Source organism: Fundulus heteroclitus, chromosome 14 (genome assembly GCF_011125445.2).
Source record: "Fundulus heteroclitus isolate FHET01 chromosome 14, MU-UCD_Fhet_4.1, whole genome shotgun sequence".
Classification (NCBI taxonomy): domain Eukaryota; kingdom Metazoa; phylum Chordata; class Actinopteri; order Cyprinodontiformes; family Fundulidae; genus Fundulus; species Fundulus heteroclitus.
In genome coordinates, this window is record NC_046374.1 from 2,209,530 (window position 1) to 2,230,389 (window position 20,860).

Below are 20,860 nucleotides of genomic sequence, written 5' to 3' on the forward strand. Positions count from 1 at the left end.
ATTCCAGCATAAATAAGTCCATAAGAGCTAGTTAATTAATGCATTAGAAGTATAAATCATTACAAGCTTCTAGCTAACATCACCACCATTTGAACTATATTTTGTTATAGTGGAATTTTGAGTTGAATGACTTATTACTTAAATTATAATACCAAATTATAATTAATAATAATAATAAGCATATTCAAACAGCTTCTGGCATAACATTCACCAGACAATGCCTAACAGACAGAGAGTTATTTGTTAAACATTAAATAACTTTAAATAGTGTATAATAGCACAACACCTGAAAGTAATCGATGGGCAAAAGCATTGAGATGACTGATGGAATGACAGGAGGAACAAAGAGTGGGCTGGGTCAGCATGATTAAGAGGTCTGTATCCAATATACAGTAGACCAATCCAAGCGGATGCCGTATTGCACCAGTGTTGCAGCAGGTTTACAAGCGAACGATTTATGTATTTAGAAAAAGTTATTGCAGAATTTAAAGAAGAAGTCTGGTCAAAATCAGAATTCAAACTGCTGAAAGTACTTTAAATATAAAATGATTACATACTGTTCAATAAATTATAAGTTATTTTAATTAAAAGTAATTTTCATTTGAAGGTCCTGTAGTGTGGGCAGCCATCTTGGTGAAGAACAGTACTGCCACCTCCCAGTTTGTGACGTCAGGTCGCGGTATCGGCTGTCAAGCAAGTCCCAATGCCCTATCTGTCCCCTTGTAAATAAATACCCATTTTCATGCCGAAATATTTTTTTTACCTCTTGAACAAAGATAGACATGGTATTAAGCAGACATCTCACAGAAACTCCCTCATGAAGCACAAATCCAAATCTCCTTCCTAATTTAAAGGAGCATAGTGCAAATTCCACGATCTTTGCTGACGTCTGCCTCTTCTTGGCATAAGTTGAAACCCGAATGATTGGGAAAAGAGGAAAAGCATCTGCTGCTGCGAATGCACAGGTCTTTTGTTCAGAGGTGTGATGTCTTCTGAACAAAGAAAGCGGTCAATGTTGAAGTTAGCTTTCGCTAATGCATTGATTATGTCGGAGACTCAACAAAGTAGCAAGGTGAATGAAAGTCTCATGAACATTTTTTTTAAAAATCAGAGAAATAAAAAGAGAAGTAGTATACGTTATTTTATGTATCTGTTTACTTCCATTGAAGCGGAACTTCATATCTATAAAGAGAAGCTTTCTGATAAACATACTGAAAAACACACCCCAGGTTTAAATCTAAATAACTTTAAAAGAACCACCTGAAGAGAGTCTGAAAAATTCACATGGAAAGAAAATACAATTAGAAGAATTTTATTGATACAAATATTTTAAGACTTTGGTGCTCAGACCTCTGCAGGAAACATTATCGCTGAATTTTACTTCAATATACATAAGCAGGGGTATGAGAACAGGGATGTTTCCCCCAAAAAAGGTTGAAGTCAATGCGTTAGCATGCTCAGAAGACAGAGAGCTAAGAAACGTAGAAAAGAAGGATGAGTAAAAGAGATGTGGCGCAAAGGCTTACCAAAAAGGGGCCAGTGCTGCAAAGGCTTACCTGCACTATGCCTCAGTCTATCCTGACTTCATGGAGGCAGTCAGGTTCCACCGGGCCTTTGAGGAGGCGCAGGCCAAGTCATCTCATCCTGGCCAGGAGGGATGGGCTCTTGTTGGCTTTGGGGACTTCAAATACGAGACCTTGGAGAGCCTCTATGATTCTGAGGACCCTCAGAAAACCTGGTATGACAAAACGTTGGAACCTGTGTATGTTTAGCATCTGCTGCCCTGTCAGTCGGCTGACCGTCTGTCTCATCAGTTCAGGGTGGTGGACTACCTGCAGCGGACGTCTCCTGCTCCAGGCTCCCACATGGAGAAGGCTGTGGGCTACGTTCACCACAGAGACAGGCAGAGGGCCGCCAGCAGCACCACAGGAGCAGCAGCAGCCCCCGAAGCTTGCCTTACAGTTTGTCCTTTTCTAAAATCCAATTTTCTAAGACAACCAAATTATTCCTCAGTGTTACCAGCAGTTTTTAAGGTTTAATGGATTATAAAGTCATGTTTTCTGCTTTCAGCTTTGCAGCCTTCATGTCGTCACACCGTTCTCTGTCTGGGGTGGAGATCCAGGCTGCGTTGAAGAAGCTCAGCTCCTCAACTAAGCCTGCAGTTCCAGGTGAGATGAAATTCACAGGAGATGCACTGATCATGCTGGGATTCTCTGCTATTTTGTAATGTTTGTTGATATAACTTCATTCAGAGGTCACCATGGAGGCGCAAAGGAACCTGCTCACCCCCTCCCCTTTGACAGAGAAGAATGACCTCCATCCTAGCATATTTCTGAGCTCGGGTTTTCTCGGCAGGTGCACCTTTACTCAGCTTAGAGCACAGCAGACCAACGCTTTTTATCATGGTAAAAGCTAAATTGGTGTAAATAATAGGTTTGCTCCGGCTCACTCATCAGAACTTTGATGATTTTTATGGATACAACTTGATTGGAACGTATCCGTTTGTTAAGGACGGATAAATCAGCCGCGTTTTGACTTTACATCAGCCAGCTTAACTTTTTCACATCGAGCCCCGTCAGTTCTCGTCAGAAATGTCATTATTAGTTAGAGCTTTGATGGATTGAGTTTTTATTTGTACTGATCTGTGTTTAGGACGCATAAACTGATAGTCAGCCAGCTTAACTGCTCACATCTGTTCCGGTCAGAAACGTCTTTGTTAGCTGGAGGAGCTGATCTCACCGCATTTATTTATTTATCGTTTGAAGCGAGTGATTTAGCTGCAGAACAGGTAAAAACTCTTTAGTAGCTGCTGAAAACGGGTTAAATTATGCCTTAACTGTAGTTTACAGGGTTTAGTCTGTTTTTAATTCCCTGATACTATAGCAGCTGGGATTGTTGTCATTATTATTATTATTATTATTATTATATTGTCTGAGGTTAAGTTCTCTGCTTCTGAAAACGGGTTAAAGGAAACCTCTATTGTGCAGTTTACAGGGTTTAGTCTGTTTTTAATTCCATGATAATATTATAGCAGCTGGGACTATTTTTATATTAATTATATTATTACTATTATTATTTTTATATTTTCCGAGATTTAGTTCTCTGCTGCTGAAAAATTAAATGAAGCCTCTACAGCAGGGGTCACCAACATGGGGCCCGCGGGCATAAAGTAGCCCCCGAGGACCACATGTGGTGCCCACGAGCCTGCATCTTAAACTTTATTTAATTCCATTACTCTTCCTGTTTATTTACACTTGCATTTATATACATTTAAAAATGACAATATCTATAACAAAGAATGTGTCTTTATTTTACATGACGTTAAGGTGAGCTCTGACTCTTCTCGTTCAAAGGTCAGTACTGGTAGCCCTTTGTGTGACACAACAGCAATGAAGTAGCTCTCAGATTCATAAAGGTCGGTGACCCCTGCTCTACAGTGTAGTTTACAGGGTTTAGTCTGCTTTTAATTTCCTGAGTGTTTTCCATTGAAACTGAGGCAGGGATCGTTCAGGTTTTAACGCTGAATGATTGACAGAATATACAGGAACAAAGTCGCAGTGTTGCCGAGTCGCCACTAGAGGTCGCCATGGAGGCGCAAAGGCACCTGACCTCCATCCTCGAAACAGCAGAGTAGACATTACGATAGGAGACTGGGGTGCAGGTAAATGAAAGCGTCACTAGATGGCGCTATTGTACCACTGTATTTGCAAGCTGACAATGATAGGTCAGTCGAGTAACAGCGCGCAAAAAGGCGACTTTGACCACTGTTTTTGTTTTTGCTGTATAAAGGCATCCCTGCAGCATGTTGCTGCCACCACCATCCATGGCACGTTGTTTCCATGGTGATGTGCAGTACTGGCTTTCCAACGCATTTTCTACGAATGTTTTGTATGGCCAAAAAGTTTCATTTGGTCTTTTCCAACCAGAACATATTCTTCTGCATGTTTGCCGTCTCCCTTACATGACTTGTGGAAAACTAAAATGGAAATTTTGAAACAAATGTATTAGAAAATACCATTCTGGTTGTAGTGTGAAAAATTTAGAAAAATTTCAAAGGCACTTTTTAATAGTTCCATAAAACAGAAAGTAGAATAAATAAACATGCACTTTGAGGATATTAATGATAAAAAACCTTTCCAGCAGAAGCCAAACCACTCAACAGTTTAACAATGACTGAGTTAACAAAGATTTATCATGAATCAAGAGTACGGTATTATCTTTGAAGAGCAGGTCACTGTTGTTCTGTGTTGCTGGGTACCCAAAGAGCGCAGAATTAGCTTTAATATAATATAATTTCATTAATAAACAGGGAGGAGAAACTAATACTGTAAGTAAACAGATGAACACAAAGTATGAATCAAATGTCAAACAAAAAAATGGTTGTAAATAAAACACAAATGTTGCAGTGACAAAGTTTCCACTAATTTATGCTTAAATACATTTATCATCAATGCAGCATTTACATTTTGCTTTTCTGACTGTGAGATGAATTTGTTCTAAAAGCAACTTGTAAAATAACATGGAGGTTATTTAAAAGGCAAATAACTAGCATAGAAACTAGAACTGTCAGTGAGATAATACAGCAGGTGTACAGCTGGATCCTCACCCGTAACATGCAATGATGAATAAAGACAGTAAGTTCTCTCAGGTACGTGTTTAAATATTGGGGATTTTTTTTTTTTTTTTTTTTTTACAGAGGAGGATATTTTATATTTCCTCTGTAAGGTTAATAAGATGTTTTTCACTGAAATCTGCTCCTGCCCTGTTTTGAATACTCAAATTTTGATTTGGTCAAAGCCGCTGTTTAGAGATCTGGGAAAGTTTATTTAGATGGGATCAAGTTTATTTAGGACCGTTTTCAGCTCAGCATCAAAAAGAAGGGAGACTGTCTACATTATAGCCTATTTCTAATTTTACATCAGCACTTTTTTTCAATTGTAAAATAAAGTCTCTTTTCCTGTCTGTTCTATTTCCTGTTTGACTTCAGCACCTGTTCTCTCTCAGCGTTGTTTCTCCAGAGTGGAGGTAGAGCTGCAGGTTTTCAACCCTTGATATCAAATGTTTAAATGTGTTCTTCATCCAAGAGACAAACTGTTGGAAATAAACAATCTGACAGCAAACATGCAGTGAATTTCTTCTTACTTCTGTCCTTTAGAATTGCAGGAACCCACTTGGATCTGGAATTTGTTCATGTGAATGAACCACTGAATAGGCTCAAAGCAAAGTAATACTGCAGAGACAACTTCACAGACCTGGCAACTGTGAGGAACCACTCGGGAGAACCAGAGGTTTCAGAGCTTGGTTCCTAGCGGAAACTGGGCTTGGATCAGTCTCTTCAGAGATCCAAACTTTTACTGGTCGGATGGGAGCAACTTCCTCTTCAGCAACCAAGATATTGGTGCTAACCAAATCGCCTCAATGACAGACACCTGCTGAGTAACGTCATTTTCTAGATCAGTGAAATGGAAGTTTAGATCTTGTGAAAACAAATTACCATTCATCTGCTACAGCATCTAAGCTGGTGAGTATTTCACTGGCAATAATTTTCCACACCTCTGGAAAACATAGGTTTAAGGTAATGTTTTATTTGACCAACATGTTTCTTCTCACAGGAAATAAGATGAATTCTTTTAGGGGACCCAGTCAGAGTCAAGACATGATAAGACAATCTGCAGAGAGGGGTAAAGATTAGAGCAATAGCAAGGAGGCTCAATACTTGTGAAAACACGAAAAAAGCTGTTCAGCAATAATGATAAAGTTTTAATTGTTTTAATGACAAATAAGGCTTTTCTCCACTGCTAGAAATGAAACATATGGTGGAACGTTCCTTGAAGACAGAGGATTCAGATAATGTGATTAATCCTATTTCAAAAGCAAAGCTCCAGAAAAACACAAGTCAATTTTTGTGTTTACATTGAAGTTTTCCTTAAATAAAATCAATGTTCTTGTCCCTAAGCTCCAGCACAGACCGGAGGATAATGGAGTAGGAGGAGTTCCACTGAAGTAGACATGTCAGCCCAATGGAGAAGATGTATTAGGAAATGAAGAAGGCTGATCCTTGGAAAATTATTCTAAACTTAGAATGATAATCCGTCCGTCCGTCTTCTTCCGCTTATCCGGGGTCGGGTCGCGGGGGTAGCAGCTTCAGTAGGGAGGCCCAGACGTCCCTCTCCCCAGCCACTTGGGCCAGCTCCTCAGGAGGAATCCCAAGGCGTTCCCAGGCCAGCCGGGAGACATAGTCCCTCCAGCGTGTCGTGGGTCTTCCCCTGGGCCTCCTCCCGGTGGGACGTACCCGGAACACCTCTCCAGGGAGGCGTCCAGGAGGCATCCTGACCAGATGCCCGAGCCACCTCAACTGGCTCCTCTGGACGTGGAGGAGCAGCGGCTCTACTCTGAGTCCTCCCCGGATGACTGAGCTCCTCACCCTATCTCTAAGGGAGAGCCCAGACACACTACGGAGAAAACTCATTTCGGCCGCTTGTATCCGGGATCTCGTTCTTTCGGTCACGACCCAAAGCTCGTGACCATAGATGAGGGTATAGGAACGTAGATCGACCGGTAAATCGAGAGCTTCGCCTTTTGGCTCAGCTCTCTCTTCACCACAACGGATCGGTACAGCGCCCGCTTCACAGCAGACGCTGCACCAATCCGCCTGTCGATCTCCCGCTCCATCTTCCCCTCATTCGTGAACAAGACCCCAAGATACTTGAACTCCTCCACTAGGGGCAGCACATCCTCCCCAACCCGGAGAAGGCACTCTACCCTTTTCCGGTTCAAGACCATGGTCTCGGATTTGGAGGCACTGATTTTCATCCCGGCCGCTTCGCACTCGGCTGCGATCCGCTCCAGTGAGAGCTGTAGATCACGCCCTGATGAAGCCAATAGGACCACGTCATCTGCGAATAGCAGAGACGCAATCCTAAGGCCACCAAAACGGATCCCCTCAACACCTTGGCTGCGCCTACAAATTCTGTCCATAAAAGTTATGAACAGAATCGGTGACAAAGGGCAACCTTGACGGAGTCCAACTCTCACCGGAAACGAGTCCGACTTACTGCCGTCAATGCGGACAAGACTCTGACACCGGTCGTACAGAGACCTGACAGCCCTTATTAAAGTGTCCGGTACTCCATACTCCCGGAGTACCCCCCACAGGATCCCCCGGGGGACACGGTCGAATGCCTTCTCCAGATCCACAAAGCACATGTAGACTGGTTGGGCAAACTCCTATGCCCCCTCAAGAATCCTGCTGAGGGTATAGAGCTGGTCCAGTGTTCCATAGATGTAATGATAATATTACATCTATAATCAATTACATTTATTACTTAAACAATTTAACCAAATTGTTTAGGTTGATTTGGTAAAGACAGATTATTGAATTTATTAAAATTAGATTATTGACTCTTTTTATGCCATGCTTTTAAGTGTTTGACATTTTGAGCTCTTTTTCGGTAAAGCTAACGGTTTTTGCCATGATGACTTTTCTTTGTGTCAAGCACTTCTGATTGCCTAATGTATGAAAGGTGCTCCATAAAGAAATTGCTTGGTAACTAGTGTAACTAAATTTGCCTTTTTGGGCATGCTTTTGAAAACAACATGAAAGCTGGCCCCTTCCTCCTCAACGCTACTCCTCACCTGACACGACACAAACACACACAAGACGTGCAGTTTTTTAAAAACAAGGACAGGTTCTAATTACCAGTGAGAAGGAATCCCACAATCCCTGCAGGACAGTGCAGTTCAGTGTAATGACAACCGCCAGGGGGCGGGCTACAGATATTCAATGGTAAAAGATTTAAATATCGGATTACTCCAAAACATTAAGGAGAGCACATAAATTTAAAGTTTCAACAGCTTTCATATTGCTAGAATGTTCAATAGTTGTAATATATTGCTTGGTCACATTTTCATGAATGGAGATGAGTGGCCTTTAATTACTTTAACAGCATTTGTGAATATGCCATCTGGCTAAGTGTATGATAAAGTGAATGATATAAAACTGTTTTTCCTTACAGGATGGATAGTCAGGGGAGCCAAACAATTTATGTTCAAAGCAAAGGAAGAGATGTGGCTTAATACAGTTAGAAATCCAATGGGCTGCACAGTTCTGCAGTGGGTAGCGCTGGTGCCTTGCAGCAAGAAGGTTCACTATTTTACACTGACAGCAATCTGACTGCCTTTTATAACACTGCACCCTGAATGCAGTGTTATAAAAGGCAGTCAGGAATAAACAGGAATAGGGCTGATCAGAAAATAGGAATGATAAAAAAAGACCTCCTCAAAACTAACACCCAACACAATAAATCAAACCCAATACTTATTTCCAACAAATCTAAGGTCAATCAAAAGAATACTTCAAATTTAACAGAATTCCTTAAAGCTTAGCCTCCTAATGGTTTGCTCCCAGAGCTTTTCAGCAGCACCTGTATCTCTTTTCTACCTTTTGCTGCCATGTCCTGTTGAGGAGCCAAACCAGGAAGAGGTAAGTGGTTTTAACTAAACAAGTGTATTGTTACATCAAGAAATGAAACAGACAGAAATTTAAGGAAACAATCAATTAACTTTATCTAAACTTCAATTCAATTTTATTTATATAGCGCCAATTCATGAAACATGTCATCTCGAGGCACTTTACAAAGTCAAAATCAATCATATTATACAGATTAGTCAAAACATTTTACTATACAGGTAAAAGCCAGTAAATTAGAATATTTTGAAAAACTTGATTTATTTCAGTAATTGCATTCAAAAGGTGTAACTTGTACATTATATTTATTCATTCCACACAGACTGATGCATTCAAATTTTTATTTCATTTAATTTTGATGATTTGAAGTGGCAACAAATGAAAATCCAAAATTCCGTGTGTCACAAAATTAGAATATTGTGTAAGGGTTAAACTTTGAAGACACCTGGTGCCACAAACTAATCAGCTGATTAACTCAAAACACATGCAAAGGGCTTTAAATGGTCTCTCAGTCCAGTTCTGAAGCCTACACAAACATGGGGAAGACTTCAGATTTGACAGCTGTCCAAAAGGCGACCATCGACACATTGCACAAGGAGGGAAAGACACAAAAGGTTATTGCTGAAGAGGCTGGCTGTTCTCAGAGCTCTGTGTCCAAACACATTAATAGAGAGGCAAAGGGAAGGAAAAACTGTGGTCAGAAAAAGTGTACAAGCGTTAGGGATCACCGCGCCCTAGTCAAGATTGTGAAAAAAAAAAACATTCAAAAATGTGGGGGAGATTCACAAGGAGTGGACAGCTGCTGGAGTCAGTGCTTCAAGATCCACCACCAAAAAACGCTTGAAAGACATGGGTTTCAACTGCCGCATACCTCGTGTCAAGCCACTGTTGACCAAGAAACAGCGCGAAAAGCGTCTCACTTGGGCTAAGGAAAAAAAGAGCTGGACTGCTGCTGAGTGGTCCAAAGTCATGTTTTCTGACGAAAGCAAATTTTGCATTTCCTTTGGAAATCGAGGTCCCAGAGTCTGGAGGAAGACAGGAGAGGCACAGGATCCACGTTGCCTGAAGTCTAGTGTAAAGTTTCCACCATCAGTAATGGTTTGGGGTGCCATGTCATCTGCTGGTGTCGGTCAACTCTGTTTCCTGAGATCCAGGGTCAACACAGCCGTCTACCAGCAAGTTTTAGAGCACTTCATGCTTCCTGCTGCTGACCTGCTCTATGGAGATGGAGATTTCAGGTTCCAACAGGACTTGGCGCCTGCACACAGCGCAAAATCTACCTGTGCCTGGTTTACGGACCATGGTATTTCTGTTCTAAATTGGCCAGCCAACTCCCCTGACCTTAGCCCCATAAAAAAATCTGTGGGGTATTGTGAAAAGGAAGATGCAGAATGCCAGACCCAAAAAACGCAGAAGAGTTGAAGGCCACTATCAGAGCAACCTGGGCTCTCATAACACCTGAGCAGTGCCAGAAACTCATCGACTCCATGCCCGTAATTGAGGCAAAAGGAGCTCCAACCAAGTATTGAGTATTGTACATGCTCATATTTTTCATTTTCATACTTTTCAGTTGGCCAACATTTCTAAAAAATCCCTTTTTTGTATTAGCCTTAAGTAATATTCTAATTTTGTGACACACGGAATTTTGGATTTTCATTTGTTGCCACTTCAAATCATCAAAATTAAATGAAATAAACATTTGAATGCATCAGTCTGTGTGCAATGAATAAATATAATGTACAAGTTACACCTTTTGAATGCAATTACTGAAATAAATCAAGTTTTTCAAAATATTCTAATTTAATGGCTTTTGCCTGTATAAAAGGGAACCAGTTGATTGCTTCAAAGTCCCGACAAGCAGTATTCACTCCTGGAGAAGCGTAGAGCTACAGGGAGAGTTTTCTGCATTGTCCATGGCTTTGCAGCAATCCCTCATGCTGAGTAAGCATGAAGCGACTTTAAACCTTAGAACAGATGAAATTCAACTCCTCTGTGTCATTTCTTTGGAACCACCTATGCTGTCCTCCTGCATCCATGGCTCCAGAAATGTGATAATCATTCATCCATCGTTCTGACGCCTGGATCATATTTCTGAGCGAACTCTCCTTACAGACCCAGAACCAGACACCAGTGCCGTTGTAACGCAGTCCCATCCAGACATAGTCAGTGGAGGCCTTCTTGGCTTTCTCCTGGACCCATCTCTGCTCATCCAGGTTGGTGATGGTGACCAGGTCATGGTGGTGATTTCTGCAGTAGGATAAGGCATCCTTCCAGTTCATCTTTTCTTTGATCAGGATCACTCTATCTGTCATGGATGTCATGGGAACAATCATGTAATTCTTCAGAAACAATGACCACAGTTTACTTATTTCGTGTTTTAAAAATATCTTTGGCTGGAGCAAAACCTTTTAGATTGTTTTAATAAACCCTTCAATGACCCTTATTTGAGATATACATTTGCATACAGAAAAATCATACATATATCCCAAATAAATGAACAACACAAAGGTAAATAAGAAACATAAGTTGAGGAAAACATAAATATTGTTTTATCACAACATTCTTATGATCTTGAATAAATGTGAAGTCGTTGGTTAAAAGAACAACTCACCATCATAACAGATGAAGGGTTTTCTGACAGCACAGTTCTCATTCCTCCATCTGCCTTCATCATCTAACACAGTCATGGCACATTGACCACTGTTGATTATCTGATTGTCAAACTGTAGATTCCAGTTTCTAAAGGAGAAACTGCTTCCATCTGACCACCTCCAGGTGTCTCTGAACAGACCGGTGTAAATGTATGTATTCTCTTCAACAGAACTGCATTCTGTCTTCACCTCCTCATCCTGGAGCTGTGTCAGTCCACTGATTAGGTCTGTGTGTTCTTTCCTGCAGTAACTCTGAGCTTCTGTCCAGTTTTTTTTCTTGAATCAAGTGGAATTTTTTTGATGAATTCCTGTCTGTGTAATAAACTAAATGTGAGCATCGGCCTGTCATAATACTTTCTCTACATAATATAATCTTAAATGAGGAGATGCAAAAGCAACAAATGTTCAAGCATTTGAATCACTCAAAGTTCCAGTTTTGTGGATAATATAATTTAATAATAAATTGGTCATTTTTTGTCTTAGTTTGTTTCACATTTAATAACATATTTCCACCCAGAATACAGGATTTAAATAAAGCCTAAAAACATAAATGTTCTTACCATTATAGCAGAGAAAGTATTCAGGTCGAGGACAGTCTAAGTCTCCCCACTTCAAGGTCTTCCGTATGATTCCACAGTTCTGCATCCCAGTTTTATCATTTGGCTCATTTGTGTTCCCCGGTTGGTAACTCTCATTAAACTCCTCTCCAGGCAGAGACCAGTACCATGTTCTGTTCACATTTGGATCATGCAGACCAATCCAAGCTTCCCTCATATCTCCTGCTGAGTTACTGAGGAGTCTCTTCATGTCTGTCATGTTAGACACTGTGGCCAGGTCAGTGTGTTTCTCTCTGCAGTACTGCTGAGCTTCAGTCCAGGTCTTATTAACATTAATGTAGTGATACTCATAGAGCTGACAAACCACTGCACTACACTGACCTATAGGAACAAAAAAAATAATACTCAGAAGGTAATCACAAGAGAGTTTTAAACAAAATCTCAACAATCAGACTTCATGAATAATATATTCAAATGATATTTATTTTCCAATCTAGTGGTCTTTTGAGTGCAAATTAACTCATACTATATTTTAATGAAAATATCAACGATAATTTATGCAAAGACTTACCCATCCAAATAAGAAGCTGATTCCACTGCATGTTTACTCTGCAAGATGGACATTTAATTTGTATGTTTATATTTGACAGATTTGTCTCTATTGAGGAAAAGTAATATTTCAACTCTTAAAAGAAAACCTATTAACTGAAGATATTTGCAATATCTGAATTTTAAACTTGCCAACCTATTACAGAATTGCAGCCTTGTTTAAATCTTTTTTACATTTGAGAATTTTACAAATACCCTTATTTTAGATATTTTCTTAGGAAAACACAGAGGACATTTGTTTCTTATGAAAATCTATAACATTTTAAGAAATTTAAATCCTTTTTAATAAGCTGTAATGCATTTTATTTACCCTGACCTTACTGAAACATGCTTTTGTTAGTGAAAAGAGCAGATACGACACATTATTATAAATATTAGTACTACCAAGACTAAAGAATGCAAAATTGTCATAAATAGGACTTTTTCTATTGATATAAACACATCATGACAGACAGAGAAGACAGTGGGAGCAGAGGGAAAACTTACATCTCGTTATGTTGTCTTATGAAGAAGTGGAAAAAAATGTTTGTCATCTGTAGGAAAAATTTCAATGCAGTTTCAGTTCCATTTGACAGATGACACGGGGGGCGTGGTTTAATATTCTTTTTTTTTTTTCTTTTTTCCCCTTTTTTCATATTCAAACATGGGGGGGAGGAAATCTAACATTTAAGTTAACCATTTGTAGTATTAAAAAGGTGTCCACCTTGATAGATTTAAGGAAGATGACCATGATCTACATTTACACATAATTTAAATATTTAATTGACAAGGATATATAATTGGATTCAAGTGTTTGGACCATTTTGTGCTGTCATCCTGGAGCAGCCCTGCTGATTTCTGGAACAAGATTTAGATCGCCAAAAGAGGAACAGATGTTAAAATTTGTTTCCTCCTTATTTTTGAAAGTAGTACAGAAACTCCCACATGATGCAGACATCCGTATGCATCATTACTTTTCTTCTTGTCAGATTTACTTGCCAATAAGACAAGTAGCATGACCTGTTTTATGTATCTGTTTGCTTCAAACAAAGCAGTTGGAACTTTAGATCAAGGAAGTCATGAATTTTCTCAAAAAAGTACCGAAAAACTAAACCCAAGTTTTTGTGCTATATAACATTAAAACAACCATCTGTCTGGAAGCACCTCAGCCAGAACAAAACACGTCTTCATTTACATCTCATTAATGTCTAAATAGAAGTCTCATTCTTCGCAGCAGAGCAAGCTGCTCACTGTGGTATATTCTTCCTGGTTGCCATGTATGCCTTCTATTTAACACCAATGCTAGTATTTGAATATTAAAATAATTTGACTGTGCCAGTCATAGAATTCAGGCATAGGTGTGCAGGTAAAAATTATTTACTCACATATGGTGTAACCTTTTCATGCTTTGTGTGCCCTGAACACATCCAAAACATAAACATACAATAGTCCTATGTCAAGTCTAGGATGAGACGCTTGGGCCATGTAGGGAGTGTTTGCTTACCTGTTGCAGCTATGCTGCTCAAATTTGGTAAGGCAAGGCAAGTTTGTTTTTATTTTCCCTTCTTTTTTTCCAAAATCATAGAATAAAGAATTCATTGCTTTATAATTTAACATATATTTTACTGTACTCAAAACAGCAATATTTTTACAAATACTCTTTTTAACAAGCTATGTGAGACTTCCATTTCAACTTCTCATCCACAAGTACTCCAAAGAACCTTAATTCCAATACCCTCTCAATAGTAATGACATTTAAACTCAAGTTAATACTTCCAGGGAGATTTTGACTTTTGTTTTACTTCAAAAATTTATTTTGCATTACTTACAGAGCCTTGAGGAACTCCAGATAAACTTGTAACTAATTTAGATTCATGTCTCACATATTCAACATATTGTCTGTTTTCTAAATAACTAATAACCCAGTTTAATGCTAAACCTCTTAATCTGTATATTTGTAATTCTGCTATCAATATACTGTGATCAAGTGTATTAAAAGCCTTTTTCTTGTTGATAAAAACTATGATTTTTGTTTTGAAATTCTGTGGTAATGTCTTTTTAATGTTTTCATTAATGCCAAAGCTGTTGAGCGAGTGCTTCTAAAACCAAATTGTCAATTAATAAAGATTGATAACCACCAAAACCTTGGTGTCTCTGTAAAGGCATCACTTTAAATGTTTAAACTAAGTCTAAATTCATTTGCTTGTAACCAGCTTCTAGTTATTGAAGTTGTAACACACAATTTTGCCTTTTTTCCCCCTCTTTGTCATGCTGCTGCAGGTGGATGCAAGCTATAGTTGGTAATCCTGTTTAGAAACACTTGTAATACTGGGTAAAATGGCCCTTCCATCCTGAAAGTAGTAAATGTTATATACGTTATCTAGTCACAAAAAGGAGGTTAAAAAAATTGTTTTCTGTGGAAGTTGCAGGCCTGTAAAAGCTCTTACCCATCCGTGCCCTTCAGTTCAAAGGGCATGAATTTGCAAAGTTGTTCCTGCTTTCATTCCTCTCTGTCCCTCAAGTTCCGGGGGTATCGCTTTATCTATTGGTTGTCCCACATACCAATCATTCTGACGTGCTCATGTAAGGCTAGTATCTATGCTCGTTCCGTCATAGTTTCCATTTGCTGGCTGCGCATGGGCACTTCTAGTGTTTATGTATTCGGTTAGCTTAGCGGCTAGGTTAGCCATTCATTGTAGCTCACTGCTCTCTTCATAGACTTGAATATGGCTGAGAGTTGCACAAAGCAAACTGCGTTCACGTTTATGAGAAGTTGAAGGCCTCAGTAAGAACAGAGTGGATTTGGGAGATTTTTTTTCCCCACACGATCCCCCTGAAGAGCAGGTAAGACGTGTTACACATCCGCAGTTATTAAAAAAGGGACTTGGGGCAACTTCTGTAAAAATTGAACTGTAATTTTAACCCTTTAACTCAGTTATACAATTATCTAATTGTAATTATAATTAGTCATGTTTAACGTGTTGCTGTGTGGTTCAATCTCCCTGTAATTTCCTGCTGATACAAATCAATCAATAAATCTAGACAGAGGAGTACGTTGTGATGGGTGGGTGGGTGGGGGCAGGAATGCAATCTGTTTTGTGTGTTGTTCCGATTGGAAACACTAGGTGTCCTTATTACTACTTTAAAAGTCAGTTATCTAGGATAATTGGGGTTGGGATTGAATAAAATTATGCTATTTTCCAACATTTATCTTTCAAGATATAACTTCATCGGTTTGAATTATTTTAAAAAAATGACGAGAGCATTATTACCTTGCCTCTAGCAGCAGTCATTGCTTTATTTAATTCAAGATCTATATTTCAAAGATTAGCTGATTTTTTTTCTCATGTATTGGAAAGGTGATGCTGTAAAACATGTTCCGCATGACAGTTTAAAGAGAAGCAAAAATATGACATGAAGTTTAAAACTGGAGGTGAGAGTGTAACAGGGAATATGAAGCATTTATTAACCTCCTATAACAAATAACTGCTTGTTTAAAGAAAGAAAATCTTTCTCATAGCAATTAGACTTAGACTTTACATTTCAACACTTTGTCATTCAACTTCATTTACAATGTACATTTAAGCAACATTTTGTTGCAAGACTTCAAGTAAAAACAGAAGACAAAAGACACATAAGTGTAATTTTTCAGAGAAGCAGCAGCACCCCTCTACCAAACAAAAAAAATCTTAAATATACAGATAGTGCAAGTATATGTAGCAGTATGGTGTACTGAAACAATCATAGGACCAAATGATAAGGCAGATGGTACATCAAAGAAACAAACTGATAAACATTGTGACATTTGTCAAGAATGGAGAAGCAATCAAAACAGACATTTTATATGTACAGAAAAAGTTATGTGTAAGGCAATATAAATAGTGCAAGTATATGTAGCAGCAGGATGTAATGCAGCAATGAAAGGTCCACATGATAATGCAGTTCAAAGTTACAATGCAACAGAGTTCAGTGTCCTTGTAAAGTGGAACCTGATTGTTCTGAATCTAAAACAGCTAAACCTTGTGCCAGAGGGCAGCAGGGTGAACAGTCCATGATGGGGCTGGGTGGAGTTGATTATGGTTGTCTGAGCCCTGATCATGCAGCACCAGTAAAGGAATTGCACAGTCTAATGAAATTTGTCTTCAGCATTTGACCAATCCCTTAGGAATCCGTGGACAGCTTTTTATTTTACAGCACCCGGGGAGTAAGCTGGGGATAGCGCTGGGCGATAAATGGATTAATTTGAATTTACAATTTTTTTAAGATTTGATTTTTGGAAAATCTGGATTTGATTTTGCAAATGCAATCATTGGGCTTCCATGAAGAGAATAGCGTGCAATGTTGAATATATGTTTAGGAAAATATATTGTAAAGAGGATATAATATAATACAAGACAATTTATTCATTTACGTATTTTTTTTAAGTTAGTTTGAAGTTACTCAAGTGAAGTAAAGCCTGTTCTTAGCTCATTGTGTGACAACGCAAGCAACAGTTATATTTTTCTTTTTTTAATACACAATGGCAGGGACACCATCTTTTTTTTTTCTTCCAACAAGCATGCTTCACACATAGTAAACCCGAATGTTCAAATTAAACAGATTAAGTAGCGTAAACTCAAAGTTTAAATAAAGTTCTATTAACTTAATTGTTATGTAATTGTTAATTATGTCAGGTTTGTGTAACTCGTTCTTTGACGAATTTTTCATTATCATTTGTATATTAAGAATGGTAGTCCTCTTGTATTGTTTCCAATAGGTAATATTTAATTAACTTAATTTATATAGCACAAGCTAAAATACAATAAAATCTCAAAATGCTACATCAAGTAAAGCTGAACAAATCAATTGCAATCATAATAAAACACCATAAAGTATTTGATTTGGAAAATTATCTTAAAAGGCATTAGACAAGTGAAAAACAAAGTGTAGCCTATTTCTTTTAATCTTTGTCTTATCAGTTTAATGTAGCCTATAGTTTTTTATTTTTCCCCAGTGTTGAGGTCAGGTGCATCGATTTTTATTTCGGGTCTGATTCCCTCTCTGAAGCAGAAGGTGGCACTAATACGCATCGCTCTTTTGGGGGAAAAAAGAAAGAGAAAGAAGAAAATAAAAAGTACAGATTCGCTTTCAGTGGGAGCAAGCAGTGCAAGGCATCAGAGGAGTTGGACCTACATGGCATCAGCCAGCATCACTAGACTTAATGTAAGTTTTAAATGTTATATATTAATATATTGTTAATATACTAACAGTTTGTTGAAGCTATCAGTTATTTGTATATAGTTTCTGCAGGACATATAGTGTTAAATTTGCTTGATGGCTTTAGTAGCTTGACTGGCAATGCATTCACACTTTGGGGATTAAATTAAAAGGTCATTAACCGGAAAAAAATATAAATTGAAATAATTATAATTTGGCACTGTTTGGGTGCATTTTAATTGTTCATCAGTTCGTGGCTTTGTATTTCAGTTCCAAGAAAATAAGGCAGAAGCAAAAGGCAAAAAAATAAACAGGAGAACTAAAGGTTGAGGGTGAGTGGCAGGCTGTAGCACAGCCTCTATTCCAGGATCAGCCCTCTTCCATGCCTTTACACTGATTGCATTTGTACATTCACACATGCTAGCTGTGTCTCAATTTGCAGGCTGCGTCCTTCGAAGGACCCAGCCTAGACAGCCTTAGGAGGACCCAGCCATCGGAGGATGCTCCGGAGGATCCTCAATCGTTGGTAAATGGGACGGTCTAGCCTTTGGAGCACTTCCTGGTTGCGACACGACGTCATCACGTCTACCCCAAGCCCGGGAAAAATGGCGCCAGACGACAAAATAAATGGATGTGGAAATTTTTATTTTATTTTATTTTTTTATTTACTTGTTAGAGTAGAGGAGGAGAGTCGGTTTAGACGGCTTCGGCGGCAGCAAAACCGGCAACGAATTTTTCTCAGGCTGGGAGAGCGCAGTGGAGAGGTAACATTTACCTGCTATTATTTTCACCCAGGGGCCTGCTACTGATCATAATATACCAGTTATTTAACAAACGCTTGTCAGCAGATTGACAAATATGTTTAAATATAAAATGTTATATTTATTTGTAAGACTTGATATAAGCTTATGTTTGTAACTTTAGTAATTTGAATTGAATAGTTAAATGTGTACAAACCCTGTAAATAACTGACTTAAGTCACTACTTTCACTATCACTAATGTGTTGAGAAGCCAAACAGAATAAATCATTATTTGTCTAAATTGTTATCCCCTTACTGCCTAATTTTATTTGCAATTATATAACGAAAAAATAATACAGGGAAAATAAATATAAATATAAAAACAAAAAAAAATAAAAAGTTAAATAGTGGATCTAGATGAAGTAAAATAAGTAAAGGCCAGAATTGTTTGGTCACAAATTAGCAACACCAGGCATTAAGGGGTTAACATTCACTAGAATTGTATCAGCTAAAATGAAATTGCTATCATCTAATCCTGTTGTTCCTAATCTTCATGTCTCTATCCAGACAAGGCCGATGTACTGCCGCATCAATTTAAATGTTCCCGTTCTCCAGATATTTTTCAACGATCATGACACCACACCAGATTTTCGGCTGAGCAGACAGTCTCTGGCGGTGCTGATGGAGCTTTTCTGCCAGGAAAGACGACACGGATGGGGGGCCACAATAGAGACCTTGGTCTTCCTCTTCTGGCTGGCGAGTGGGGCATCCTACAGAGTGGTGGCTCGGGTGTTTGGGATGCCTCGCTCCACAGTTCACCGCATCGTTCACCGGGTTACTGAGGAGGTGGTGGCCATCCGCCACCGAGTCATCTGCTTCCCCAAAACTCCAGAAGACCTGGCAGCAGTAACCCAGGGGTTTAAAGGGCTGGCAAGACACAGAGCTTTTCTCAAAGCTGCTGGAGCGATCGATGGCTGCCATGTGAGGATCAAGCCTCCAAGCGGTCCTGAAGGTCACTGCTATCGCAACAGGAAACTTTTCTCCTCCATCATCCTGCAGGCAGTTTGTGACCATCAGGGCCGCTTTATCGACACATACGTGGGCTGGCCGGGGTCGGTGCATGACTCCAGAGTGCTCCGGCACAGCCCATTGTACAGGCGGGGCATCTACCCTCCTCCGGGCCATTTCATCTTGGCAGATGGTGGGTACCCGTGTCTGCAACCCCCACTCCCCCTCATCACTCCCTTCAAGCGGCCGGTAGAAGGTGTGGGAGCCCAGCGCTTTAACAGCCATCATTCCAGGGCACGCTCCATCATAGACTTTGGGATGATGAAGACGAGGTTCAGGGCCATCTTCCTCCAAGCGCTGGAGGTGCACCACACCTTTGTGCCTCAGGTATGTTACTATATGAGAGAATTATTGCTTATTGTTAAATGATAAAAACCTTTAAAGTAATTTATTCAAATCTAATATTAATTGTTTTTGTCTTTTTTTCTACAGGTCATAACGGCATGTGCTGTCCTGCACAACATCTGCCTAGGAGCCGGGGACATCATGGCCCCAGAGGATGAAGTGCAGGACGACATGCCAGAGGATGAGGAGGGGGAGAACGTGTTGGAGGCAGCCAGTGGTGCTCCCTGGCGGGACCAGCTGTCTCCCGAGGTGCCTGCCCTTGAGGAGGTTCTACCCGACCACGATTACATTTAGATGGCAAGTATAATCACTTTTTAGCTGTTCTCATTTAAGGGTTATGAAAACAGTTGTAGTAAAGTCATTTTCTGCGTCTTCTTAAACATTTTTAGTAACATGGTAGCCGTCGATTGGGTCAGCCCTGCAAACCCTGATGGACGATGTAGTGAACAGTGGAGAGAGGCGCATCCCCCACCCCCCAGATTATGTCCCACTCGCAGTCAGAAGACCCCAAGGTCATCTACATACATACACACACACACACATATACACACTCTTTAGTAATATTTATTTTATATCTTCTGTAAATAGTTGTATAAGTAATTTGAAAATCTAATGTAAATAGTTAAAATGTTTGATAGTTTATTGTAAATACTTGCTTCTCTAAAAATAAATTGATGTCACTATGTCACTGAGAAGTTGTTCTAAGTTTACTTAAATTGTAAGGAAGTGATGAAACAGATAATGTAAAAGGTTAAAAGACTTTAAGAACACACCGACAACAATAACTTTTATAAACAATTTAATAATTTAATTTAACAATAACAGCAACACAGAACCTGAACTTGTAAAAAAAAAAAAAAAAAAAAATTAACATCTGTCCACCATACTCTCCAATACATTAAATAATCTGTCCATGCTTTTCCGACTCTCTTTCCTAAGCCCTTTTTGACAGTGTGTCCTCTCCAGTAACAGTAATATTTGCTTTCATGGCAATACCTCCAAAAGTCGTTTCAATAAATACAGCTATGTATGAATTCAGTTTCTTTCAGTTATGCATCAATTGAAGACACTATCCAGATCATACACAGCCAGTCAGTCACTGCTAATGGCTGTTATTTTTAACAGTGTTCATTGAAAATATCTCAATGCATCGCAATAATTCAAGTATTGTGATGCATCGTGACTTCTTTGGCAATACCCACCCCTACTGTATACACACATAGCTTAGCTCCACATTAAACTGTTTT

At 39.2% G+C, this 20,860-nt stretch overlaps 2 protein-coding genes across 2 annotated transcripts; one reads left to right on the forward strand and one right to left on the reverse strand.

Annotated features, from left to right (window-relative positions):
• Positions 1 to 10,360: 10,360 nt before the first annotated feature.
• On the reverse strand, positions 10,361 to 11,160 carry LOC118565616 (L-selectin-like). The gene is made up of 2 exons (XM_036146038.1): positions 11,079 to 11,160; positions 10,361 to 10,772 (listed from the first exon to the last, which is right to left on the reverse strand). The coding sequence occupies exons 1-2, from the start codon at positions 11,152 to 11,154 to the stop codon at positions 10,426 to 10,428; spliced, it is 423 nt and encodes a 140-aa protein (XP_036001931.1). The 5' UTR covers positions 11,155 to 11,160; the 3' UTR covers positions 10,361 to 10,425.
• Positions 11,161 to 14,932: 3,772 nt separating this feature from the next.
• Positions 14,933 to 19,907, forward strand: LOC118565906 (protein ALP1-like). Its single transcript, XM_036146978.1, has 3 exons — positions 14,933 to 15,107; positions 18,768 to 19,595; positions 19,701 to 19,907. Exons 2-3 carry the CDS (start codon positions 18,777 to 18,779, stop codon positions 19,905 to 19,907), a joined length of 1,026 nt encoding a protein of 341 aa, XP_036002871.1. The 5' UTR covers positions 14,933 to 15,107; positions 18,768 to 18,776.
• Positions 19,908 to 20,860: the final 953 nt, after the last annotated feature.